Source organism: Thermobia domestica, chromosome 18, assembly GCF_964235325.1.
Source record: "Thermobia domestica chromosome 18, izTheDome1.hap1.1, whole genome shotgun sequence".
Taxonomy (NCBI): Eukaryota; Metazoa; Arthropoda; class Insecta; order Zygentoma; family Lepismatidae; genus Thermobia; species Thermobia domestica.
Window position 1 is genome coordinate 31834426 of NC_137471.1, and position 13119 is coordinate 31847544.

Genomic DNA, 13119 nt, shown 5'->3' on the forward strand with positions numbered 1-13119 from the left:
TCTTAACCTGCATTCCCTCTCTTCTTTATTTCAAAATTTACCAAATTCTCTTCAAGCGTTGTCGTTGCCGCCCATCGAGCTCGAAGACATTAACCATTTTCGTTTTAATTCGGAATCTAAATAATGCTTTTTCTTTTTTTCACTGCTGATGGTGAAGTAGATTCTCAGCCACCCTTGAATCTTACGAAACTAATTTTTAGGCTATTTACTCTTTTAAGTTGCACTTGCCGTGACAATGTTTTCAGACAAAAGTATAAGCTATCAAACTTAGTATGAATTATAGACTTTTATCCTAATATCTTATTATGTTCATGGTTTATTTAATGTTTCTATCGTTCTTTTCGTTCTTGCAGTGAGTTGCCAACAAGATTATATCGTCCAACCTTCAATGAGTTTCTCCAAACCTGGGGTCACCACATCGGCAGATACCAAACCTTGTATTGGTGGCTACAATACGATGCATCAAACCATGGCAGGATATATTAAAGAAGAAGACAAGTACGGAAAATCTCCACAACAACAGCCGCAGACGACTACACCGGAATTTCCGTCACCGTACTATAAACCATTGCCCATTGTTCCAAAACCAAAGACTCCTGACAGTGTTGATCCAGGAGGTAGAAATCGGGAAATTCCAAAGATTATTCCAAAGTCGGAAGGTGTAAGTAGTTGCAGTAATCCTGGTGGGAATGGTAACGGAAATGGGAATGGTACTAACGGAAACGGAGCGAAGTTAACGGATATGGTTGTGCCCAAAACGGAGGACAGTAGTTCTTGTAGATCAACCCCGCATACACCAATTCCTGGACGGCCAGCATTTGACCCATACATGAACCAGGATTCTAATTCATCTGTATCCAGTTTGGACACGTTAGGTTCCAGGTCATCAATCCCTCAGCAAGCGTACGGTCTAGGGAGTGGGATGGACACCAATGGAGGTGGAGATCCCAGACCACCAATCACGCAAGCGACGGCAGCGGGACAAATGAGGTCGCCGTACGATTCTATGGGTGATGGTTCGGATATGTACAGAACAGACTCATCACGATCGTACAACCCAGCAATGGTGCCTAGACCGTACGAAATGGGAGCCACGGCTGGAAGAGCGTACGACACGCTGAGTAGGCCGTACGACCCTGGTTCAGCTTCTAGTTCAGCAAACCCTGTTTATGAGCAGCATCGATATGACAATACCAGGCCTCCGAACTTTGATCCCATGCAACCGTCAAGGCCTGCTTACGGACCTGGCGGATACCCCAATCAGATGGGCGACGCGGCTCAAAATAGGACGGCATACGAGGCTCAATTAGCTGCAGCTGCAGCAGCAGCAGCAGCAAATAATAATGGAATGAATATAATGAAGACGGAACCTCAAAATCCTCAACCGAACTCTGGACCCATATATCCTAGGTAAGTTCAATCTTTATTTATTTTTTTATTGTTGTATTACCAATGTATAGCACACTATGGTCGCCATGAGATAATTTCCTGATTATGTAGTTGGTCAAATATATTACCAAATTTGAATTGTATCTATATTTGTGGCACAGAAGATCCGTGTTCGATTCCCTGCATAAGGTCATGTGATTTACTTCCCACATTAAGAGCTAAGTTCACTTCTTTCATTTCATCGGTTGACATTTTAAATTTCAAATCTATCAAACCAATTTATCGAATTTGGAAACTATATATCTGAGTATGTCTAAATTTTAAAGATATTTTAATTGCCTTTAACTTATAGCTTCAACTTTAGATAATTATACAGATTTATTCAAAAAGAATGAGCATTTTTCGAAGTCCTATTTCGTAGCCGTTAAGCATCTTCACGCAACGAGTTGTTGACTATGGGAAAAAGTAGATTTTTAAGTTTTGAATATTTTCTCCGCAGGAAGCACTGTCACTCTCTGAATGTGTTGTTTCCTCTCCACGCTCGGTTGCTTCTTTACTCCTAGAATGGTGACAAATCAGCGAAAGACGTTCTGCATTCTCTAGTTCGGGAAAACCTGTTTTATTGTCACAATGCAGTTTGCTTTTCGAATGCGATTTGACAATACCCTGCCCTCTTCCAGAAATTACAACCGTTTAAAGGCAGTGAACGTATGACAAAAGCGATCAACTCAGTGGATCGTGATATGCTGTAACATGTTCGGGAGAAATTCTTATATCACCTTGTGATGTCCGTGCTGGCAATATCCCTATATAGGAACATATCTAGGTCTGGAAATCAAACTTAATTGTCAATAGAATACTTGTGACTTGGTTCGAAGTTTCAATCACTTTTCTTTAATCATATGTAACTTCACGAATAGTTTCATCTTTGTGGAATAACCCTGTATTTTAAGTTTTCCAATTTTAATTCAAAATGTTTTCTAAATGAGAAGAAAAATATAAATTTAAGTAATCTTTTCTTTCATCTTGATAAAATAATTATATCAATCTAACGTTGTGTTGTATCAGTGAATTTAAGCAATATTTACATTTTTTCTTCCTATGCCGTATACATTTTACGTCCAAAATCTTCTAGCATGAGAGGCGGCTTATGAGAGAAGTCATCATCATCATCATAGGTATTCTGCCTTTATTGGCAGGTCACTTGCCGCAGCTGAGAAGCTTCCATGCTCCACGGTCCTCCGCTAACTTCGTCTTCGCATATGATCTTTCTGTTTTTATATCATCCATTAATTGTAGTCTCCTTCGCCCCCTCCCTCTCATTCCGGCCACCATACCCTCTAGGACGTCCCTCATGATACAATCTCTTCTTAGGCAATGTCCCAACCAGTTTCTCTTCCTTTTCCTAATAATATCTAAAAGTGTTCTTTTCTCACCCACCATTTCTAACACTCTCTCATTCGTTTTCCGCTCGGGCGTGGGAGACCCGGGTTCGATTCCCGGCGGGAGCTCATGTGGTTCGGATTCCACGTTAATCAGTAGGTCCACGTCTCATATAGCCTCGCTGCTGAAAGGGACGCTGAACTAAAATCAACTCAACTCGTTTTCCGCTCGACCCAACTAATTCTTTCCATTCTTCTCCACACCCACATTTCGAAGACTTCCAGTCGATTTTCATCACCTTTACGTAATGTCCACGTTTCTGCCCCATACAGTACAACACTCCACACGAAGCATTTTATGAGTCTTTTTCTCAACTCTTTATTCAAGGTCCCACAAAACAGACTTTTCTTCCTCCTAAAGGTTTCTTTCGCCATTCCTATCCTTGCTTTTATTTTACGTTCGCACTTCATGTTATTACTAAGAATACTACCCAGATATCGAAAACTATTCACCTGTTCTATTTTCTCCCTTCCTAATTTTATATTTGACACCGACCCCTTCCTTCCAATCACCATGGCTTTTGTCTTTCTGACATTTATTTTCATCCCATATTCTTCAAAGCCCTTTCTCATTTTTTCTAACATTTTATTGATTTGATTGTAACAACGTTAAAAATTAGTTTTATTACTTCAAACTAAGAGAAGAAAGTTATCTAATGCACTAATGCTTATACGAGCCGCCTCTAATACCATCTCCTCCAATATTAAAATACTGAATAGTTTTCTTTACTAGTTCATTTACTTTTATATGAGTGTCATGTATAACGTCTTTTACGCTAACATGTTAATGGCCAGCCCTCATTTGAAACAGTAACGTCATTCACTTATGTTCTGGGTCCACGTAAATAGCAACGTTGCATTTTCATTTAACATTGGGCGCATAAAGACTGTACAGCCCAAACGGCTCTTCCGATTTAAAAAAAAAAAATCTTCACTTTAGATTGACAACATCATATTTGAAGACGGATTCTCCTCTTATATTTTGTTGTAACTCTGATAATACCAGAGTTAGCCCATGTCAGGGTACTTTTGAGACACCTTATATACACAGTGTAACATAAATGCAAGGCCAAAAGTGACTAGATGATTGTGGACATCCAAATAAGTAAAAATGTTCCTATAAACATGGGTCCGATGCCGCTTCGTTTCCGAGATACAGTGTGTTCAAATGGCGAGTCCCTCCAGTGGCTCACTACGGGAAAGTGAATGAAAATGTTCAATATTACAGGAATAATACAATCAAGTGCAATTATACCTGTGCAAATACATTTACACTAACATAGAGAATGAAACTAATCAACATTTAAGGTTAGTGGGTTGTCAGTATTGCCAACCTGGCACAAAGCGTTATGTTTTCTAGTAGCATTAGACTTCCACACTCTAGCATATTACGGCTGACATCAAAACGTTCCTAAACATGGGGCAGACTCCGCTTCGTTTTCAAAAGGTAAGACATCCAAATGTGAAGTCATTTAAGGGCTCACAATAGTAAACAATGGTTCAAAGATCACAACTATCGCATGTTTCCAAAGAGAAGTAATTCAGAAAGGTATTCGATTGGGGCCACAACGTTCGTTTTTACCACACATTACGAGTAACTTTGGAAGATAGTGCCCCCTGTTTAGGAACGTTCTGATGTCAGCAATTATATTTTATTTTTTAAAAACAATAAAAAAAGAATTAGCTATTTTACCAACTGCAGTTCTTTTAATTCAAAGTACATCCCTTCCGCATCAATACGTCGCTGGGCACATTCAACTAATGCTAGCATAGAGTTTTTAATGTCCTTTTTTAGGAATCACCTGAACGACCCTCGTTACGGCAGGCAGGACGTGTGCAACATTGTCATAAAATGCTCCTTTCATGGCCAGTTTTGATTTTGGGAGTAGAAAATAGTCACACAGTGATAAATCAGGTGAATACGGAGAATGTGGAAGCACGCAGATTTGTTTTTTTAGCCAAAAAATCACAAACTGCGATCGTTCTGTGATATGGCCCATTGTTGTACAATAAAGACCAACTGACTGGCGCTCGATACTTAGGCCTTACGCGAACGATCCCCTTCCACAAACGCTCCATAACACCTAGATAACATTCACCATTAACAGTTTAACCTTGGGGAACAAATTCCCGAATTTATAATGCCTTTGGAATCGTAAAAACTCATCGCGATTTTTGGTTTTCAGTCTGCTTGGCTTTGGGTCGTATTTCAAGGACTCATGGCCATCCCGAAATCGCGTATACCACTCAAAAACGCGTGTACGAGATAAGCACTCATCATCATACACTTGTTTTATTATTTCCAATGTTTGTGTAAATGTTTTATCCAGTTTGAAACAAATGGCTCTTCGATTCATCGTGTTTTTGTGACGAGGTGACATCAGATACACCCACTTTTCTTGTTATAACTTGACACTACATTAACCGGTTCTCATGACTGTGGTCTTGTTTTGTTGAGCAGATATCCAACTTTCCAACAATATGTTGCTTCAATAGATGGAGCTATTGTGCTTCCAAAATGTCTTGAGCCGTGGCAAAAATGCGAACTAAAGCTTACACCCTCACACACCCACGCGTTGAGCCAATAAGGGTTCCGCTGTTGCTAAGCGAGAGAAAGCGAGTGGAATTCCTTCAGCCGATAGCAGCGCTTACAACGGAAGACTAGGGGTCAAGTCAATATGGTATATCTTTAGTGGTTATCTGTAAAGTAATAAACTTCTGTTATTTCTCCGACATATTGTGTAGCAAGTACTAGAAGCTCATCTTTGTTAGTTTCAATTCTTACACGCATAAAACAAGAAATCGTTTAAATATTACAGTTACTTGAGCAGGCTCGAAACCAGCCACACAGGTTTGGCGGGGGGGGGGGGGCATAAATATGTTAGATTGGGCTAAGTCATCAAAAATTCTCTTACAAATATCTAAATTGTTTATATATATATATATATATATATATATATATATATATATATATATATATATATATATATATATTCAGGTCTGGAGGGACCACGAAAACTTTAGGGGGCCCCTCCCTTTCCTTAGCCCCCTCTAGTTGCGGGCGTGTACTTGAGACTTGTACCATAGCTTTAGTTTTTCTTCTTAATTTGTGGAAGGACTAAAAGGAATAATTGATTTAAGCTAATAAAACTCAGACGTGCAAATAAATACTGGTAACATTATTTCAAACGTTTCTAACAATTGCCAATAAATAAATCAACAATAAACATTATCTCCTATGAATTTGTAACAAAGGAATTTCGCTTCACGTAGCAACTACGATAAATAACCAACAGATAATACGCAACAAAAAATATCATTGTTAATCTGAAGACGTCAGCTAGAGCAATGCAACGTAAATGGTTCGCGAGGTATGTAAATAACACTCAGGAACGGATTTTTCAAATAGCACTCCGCGTTTTGTTGCTATTTTTGTTGTTGTTGTTCTTGTTGTAGAACTCGGGAAACATTTTTATCTTTTTTTTTTTTTTTTTTTGTAGACTGATGTATTATAAAACTGGCTGTATTTTTTTTCTCATGGCTACTGAAGCCAGTTGAGTGAATGATCGGAATTTTTATATATATATGCCTTTGTGTGTATATTTTTATTTTTTATTTTTTTGTTTTCCTTTTTTCAGACCAATGTATCACTACGACCCATCAGGGACTACAATCCCAACCTCTTTTCCCTCAGCGATAAATTTGTCTGTGAAGTGCACCAGTACACCACAGTTGAAGGGATCAGAACCCACGTCCCCCGGGGGGTCAGTCATGGACCTGTCCACATCGAGTGTAACCTCTACAAGCCCGCAGGTAAGTGGACGGACGGAATTTTTTTAAAGGGATTGTTTATGTGCGCGTGTGTGTGTATATATATATATATAGGACTATCTTTGGTTACTGTGTTCATGATCGTTTCTCTTTTTTCTCCCTCTCTCTCTCTCTCTCTCTCTCTCTCTCTCTCTCTCATGGATATATTGTGTAGCTGTTAACTGTTACGTGAAAGCCCCTCAGCTCACTTGCGTTGTCTAGTTTTCGTGCTTGTTCAGTTCTTTTCTATAGTTTGTAACAGTGGTGCCAACATCTGAAAACAACAATTCCCCTCTAGATATGGTATTCATATTTGCAAACATAGTTTTGTTGCTGTTTTTTTTTTCCTTAAAGATCTATCGTTCATGATACAGCTAAGCAGTGCTTACGATTCGATAAATTTTTAACCGTTCTTTTTAAAATAATTTGAGAGTGTTGAACAGGCTTGCCAACCATACTGCAATATGATTGAAGCTAATCAGTAAAGGGCAAATAATATTTTATTAATTTTGATATTAATATTTTGTAAATTTTCATATTTAAATAGAAATAAAAACTCAATTCCCAGTCTGGTGCTGTTATGTCGTTCACATTTTTAGAGCAATTAAGGAAGTCTCGTAATAACTCAAAACTATGTCAGGATAAAATATTCTTTTAATAGGAAATATAACTTATGTTATGCAGCAAGGTGTAAAGTCAATAACAAACACTTCCTACTTCGAGTTATGAGGAAATTCTTGAAAATGTAATTGTAAGCGGAAGAAATGACGCTACCAAAAACTAGGAAGAAAAGGTAGGTGTACAAAAAGAGTAGTGAACTTCGAGAGAGTTTTGAAGTGACCATCGCAGAAGAAGGTTCGACCTCTCAAATCTTCACCGATCAAAATCTTGGTGTGAGTACATGCTGGTTAAGAATCGATAACACATTTCTATTATTCGACTTCATTACCAATTTCATTCACATCAAAATCTAACTACTAATTTAATATGACAGTTATTATTAATTTTGTCATAAGGCCACAGCACCAGTTTTGGGTAATTATCTAATCTGAAAAAAAAATGTAACATGACTGAAGCTAATCGGTAACGGGCAAATAATATTTTATTAATCTTGATATCAAAATTTTGTTAATTTTCGTATTTTAAAAGGAAATAAAATATTATTTGCCTTTTACCAATTAGCTTCAATCATTTTACAATACGATAATTTATCGCGAAGCCTTAAGAGTCTTCATCCCGGCGAAATTAAAATACTGCTAATTTTACAGTAATTATGAGATATCTTCAAATAGATAAAAGATAATCGACATGTGGAACAAGAGCGCCCTAGAAAATATTATTTTACATAAGAAACCGTTATCACGACTCACTTATCTGCTTTCGATTTCGAGCCATTTTGAAAATCGGCATTTATTTTCGCGTTTCTACACAGCTGAGAATGGGAAGCCACTAGGTGACTTGTGATAACGGTACCTCACGCAAAATAATATTGTCTAGGGCGCTCTTGTTCCATATTTCAATTATCTTTTATCTGTTTGAAGATATCACATAATCACTGTAAAATTAGCGGTATTTTAATTTCGCCGGGATGAAGACTCTTAATAATATATACGGTTAGGATTAAGATTATAAATTAGATTGCTGGGCTGTCTGCATCTAAGTCGATTTATCCCGCCACGTATATGAGGGGTGACGTCCCTCGGCTAGCACACTATCCAAGGAAAAGGAAGGAATAAAGGATTGAAGAAGGAAGGAAGCGGCCTGTATGTTAGGTACTATCCCGGTATTTGTTTGGTGTGAACGAGAAAAACCCAGGCAAACCCCACTCTGGATAGCTAGCCTGAAAAAGCTTTTACAAATTTCGATCGAATGTCCTCCATCGGGAATCAAACCCGGAACCGGTCATATCAAAGACGAGAGTGTTAGCGACTATGCTACTCGAGACTACTACATACGGTAACGCGCTTGCGATAATAGTTGAATATATGATAATTTTAGAATTCACATTTGTTTGTAATTTTTGAGTGTGCAAATAAATTGTAGATATGCGTAAATAATTATAAAACACACACACACACACATACATACATACACACATACATACACACACATACACACACACACACACACACTGGGGTTGTTAACAGGAATTCCCGCTAAAATAACGATTTAACAAATTGGCAAATGGCAACCCTGTATTTGATCATTAAATTTAATTACGTTTGCAAAAAGGTGGAAATGTTGTTGTTCAGGGTAGTGTTAATTAGGATTTTAAAAATGGTGAGAACAGTGGCTCCGTTTTGAGTTCGAAATTAAACAGGGTGTCTATCAGTCATGAAAGTCACGAATGTCACGAAAAAGTCACGAAATCAGAAAACAGTCATGAAAGTCACGAAATTTAGCTGTTGGGTCACGATTTTTTTTTAACTGTGCAAATGTACTCGTAAGTACAGATTGGAAAAATTTTGTTCTATCAAAAACATCAAAATTCAACACCAAACATGTCTATGGTCGGCTTTAGACGCAACCAAATAGCAAGCAAAGTACGTTTGTATCGCATGGATGAAAATTCAGCCTAATTCACACCCAAATTCGCTCTTGAATGTTAGGAAATTTTGTGATTTGGTAAAGAAAAGGTCACGAAAAAGTCACGAAATTTCATTGTGGAATTTTAGTAGACACCCTGTTAAGAGTCTTCATCCCGGCGAAATTAAAATACCGCTATTTTTACAGTAATTATGTGATATCTTCAATGAGATAAAAGATAATTGAAATATGGAACAAGAGCGCCCTAGACAATATTATTTTACATGAGAAACCGTTATCACGACTCACTTATCTGCTTTCGATTTCGAGCCATTTTGAAAATCGGCATTTATTTTCGCGTTTCTAAACAGCTGAAAACGGTAAACCACTAGGTGACTTGTGATAACGGTACCTCACGCAAAATAATATTGTCTAGGGCGCTCTTGTTCCATATTTCAATTTTCTTTTATCTATTTGAAGATATCACATAATTACTGTAAAATTAGAGGTATTTTCATTTCGCCGGGATGAAGACTCTTAAAGATTACTAGATAAGTTTATTATATATTACGCTGTTATTAGTAGTATTATCCTTGTTTCTACAATTATCATGTGCGTAACGAACATACGATAATTTTAAAGACGAAAATCGATAATTTTGTTCTCTGTGGTTGGCAACTCTGATTCTCAATCCAATGGAGCTATTTTCAAACATATTTGTCCATGGAGTCAAATCAGTATAAAAAGAGCAGCTAGAAATATATTCAAGGACACTAGTGCTCACCCAGAATGTTTTGTTTGAAAGAATCGAAGCTTTGGGAGGTCCAATACTATGATACAAGCCACTAGGTCTATGGAATATTGAAAGAGTACCATTCTGCACCATCAATTATTTCCCTGTTAAATGATTATATTTTATTGAGAAAGAGTACATATTCCGTACTTCATTATTCGACAGCACGTTTCAATGAAAGACGATTATTTTACGCAATTGGCAAGCTTACACGTGACTATACCACACTCGTTATTTGACAACTACCTTCTGTCCTGCAATTGGGAAATTTACATTTGAATATACTATATTTCTTTATTTGACAGCATGCTTCAACAAAAAACGACTTGTTCTTGCAATTCGCAAACTTACACTTGAATATACCATACTTCGTTTTTTTTTTTTTTTTTTGTTTTTTTTGTTTTTTTTTTGACAGCATGCTTCAATGAAAGACGACTGTTTTCCGCAATTGAAAAAGTTACACTTGAATAGACCATATTTCGTTATTTGATAGCGCGTTTCAATGAAAGACAACCTTTTCCCATAGTTGGTAAACTTACACTTGAATATACTTTACTTCGTTATTTGACAGCGTGCTTCAATGAAAGACGACTTTTTTCCGCAATTGGAAAACTTACACTCGAATAGACCATACTTCGTTATTTGACATGCTTCAATGAAAGACGACTTTTTCCCTGGGAAAGTTACACTTGAGTATACCATACCTTTATTTAACAGTATGCTTCAATGAAAGACCTGTTTTCCTCAATTGATAAACTTGACTATAATATACTACACTTCGTTATTTGACAGTATGCTTCAACGAAAGACGACTTTTTTACCATAATTAATAAACTTACATTCCAGTATACCACACTTCGTCATTTTATAGCAAATTTCAATGAAAGACATTTTCCCACAATTGAAAAACTTAGACTTGAGTGTACCATGTTTGACTATTTGACAGCATGCTTCAATGAAAGACAACTTTTCCCTCAATTGGAAAACTTACACTTGAATATACCATACTTCGTTATTTGACAGCATGCTTTAATTATTATAGGTGCCACAATTTCCCTTGATTTTCGTTCAGTTGCCTTGTATTACAAGCCACAGATCGTGTTATTAACATTCCGCGACTGTGTTGCGCTCGCCCAACCATCCATCCTTTTCCCTTTTTTTTCTATCAATGTTCGTTCGTGTTGTTAACAACGTCATCTTTCGAGTCTTTACACGTTGTTCATTCTCAGTCTGTCGAGATTCAAACAAGAACACTAGTGGCATCTATCGGTGAAGGCTGTTACTTGTGAGTCTTGTGTGAGGGAAACAAAATCCTTCTGACACTATGCATATAGTTTTTGAAGCGCCAGAAATGAGACAGATAGACGCCGTAGGCAGACTTAAGAAGGCGAAAATATCAAAATTCAAGAGAGAAGATGGTGCGTAGGCTAGTATAGCGTTGTCTGGTATATATGAAAAGGTAAAAAAAAAAAAAAAAGTTACTTCTAGATGCTGCTGCTGCTATAGTGCTTGTGGAGACGCGAGGAGAGGGTTGGGAAAAATAAAGGAGTTTTTGGGAAGAAGGTGCAAGGGATTTTGTTGTCGGGTTCTTTTCAGAAACTTTTCCGTACCTACCTTCTACTATCACTAACACCATGAAAATCTTCAGAAGTTGCAGAAGTTTTCTTCTCGAGATGCCGCGGGAAAATTTTAGGCTTTTGCCAAGAAGTTGCTTCGTTTTGCTCTTCTTTTGTATGCTTTCGTATGTGTGTGTGGAAGGGAAAGGGTTAAAAAAGGTAGGCTATTTCTACCAACCCTTTCTTCCATCTTGGGCTGTTCTGATTCTCTTCTTCCATACGCGACGATGACGAGGATCGTGATGGCTTTCTAGCTAGTTCGCTTTTTGCTACCTGATTCTTTACCCAAGCCACGTGATCACTTTTCTTCTCTCTCTCTCTCTCTCTTTCTCTCTCTCTTTCCCCTCTCTTTTGTTTTCTTCATCATTCTTTTCTTGTTTTTTATTTCCTCGAAAATTTTCATCTTTACCTATTTCCTTTTCTTCCCCTTTTTTTATTCGTTCCTTTTCTGGTTTTATTTCGTCAAAAATTTCATCTTTACCTATCTCCATTTTGCCCTTTTTTTGTTTCTCTCTTGTTTTCTTATTATTTTATGTCATGAAGTTAACAGACTTGTCTTGTTTTGGCGAGATATTTTCTCTACTTTCTATCAAAATCTTTTCTTTCTCCGTAAAATTGTAACCAAAAAAAATTAGCAAATTTGTATAGTATATAGTGCAAAAGAAACACTTAATTCACCAATTATACTTGTATTAGCATTTAACGGAAAGAATTGCTCAAAAATAAGACATATACCAATTTATAGATCTCATTAAGCTAAACAAAATGATATGGGTGGGTGAAATCCTCATGCGTAGTTTTCGAGAAAAAGAGAAACATTTTTAATAAAAAAGATAATGTACGTTAACCACGCCATCTTTTAAGATAAAACTGATGCTGTAGGATAACCATGCCATATATTAAGATAAAACTGATGCTTTACGATAACCATGCCATATATTAAGATAAAACTGATGTTTAGAATAACCACGCCATCTATTAAGATAAAACTAATGCTGTTCGATAACCACGCCATCTATTAAGATAAACCTAATGCTGTACGATAACCACACCATCTATTAAGATAAACTAATGGTTTACGATAACCACGCCATCTATTAAGATAAAACTAATTCTGTACGATACCCACGTCATCTGTTAAGATAAAAATGATTCTGTATGATAACACACCATCTATTAATATAAAACTGATGTACGATAACCAATCTATCTATTAAGATAAAACTAATGCTGTTCGATAACCACGCCTTTATTAAGATAAAGCGAATTCTGTACGATACCCCCGCCACCTATTAACATAAAACTGATGCTATACGATAACCATTCCATCTATTAAGATAAAACTGATGCTATACGATAACCACGCCATCGATTAAGATAAAAATGATTCTGTATGATAACCACGCCATCTATTAAGATAAAACTGATGCTTTACGATAACCATGCCATATATTAAGATAAAACTAATGTTGTAGAATAACCACGCCATCTATTAAGATAAAACTAATGCTGTTCGATAACCACGCCATTCATTAAGATAAAA

At 36.9% G+C, this 13119-nt stretch overlaps 1 protein-coding gene across 9 annotated transcripts in view; it reads left to right on the top strand.

The window, feature by feature from the left end:
* The window catches only part of LOC145675458 (uncharacterized), an 861715-nt gene that overhangs the window by 737165 nt on the left and 111431 nt on the right, over positions 1–13119 (top strand). For all 9 annotated transcript variants that reach the window (XR_014129123.1, XM_081745883.1, XM_081745887.1 and 6 more), the window contains 2 exons: positions 354–1410; positions 6470–6644. Coding sequence is in view for 8 of the 9 variants with exons in the window: in XM_081745883.1 (XP_081602009.1) it covers positions 354–1410; positions 6470–6644 (1232 nt within the window). In the remaining variant the exon portion in view is untranslated. The remainder of the gene's footprint in view (positions 1–353; positions 1411–6469; positions 6645–13119) is intronic.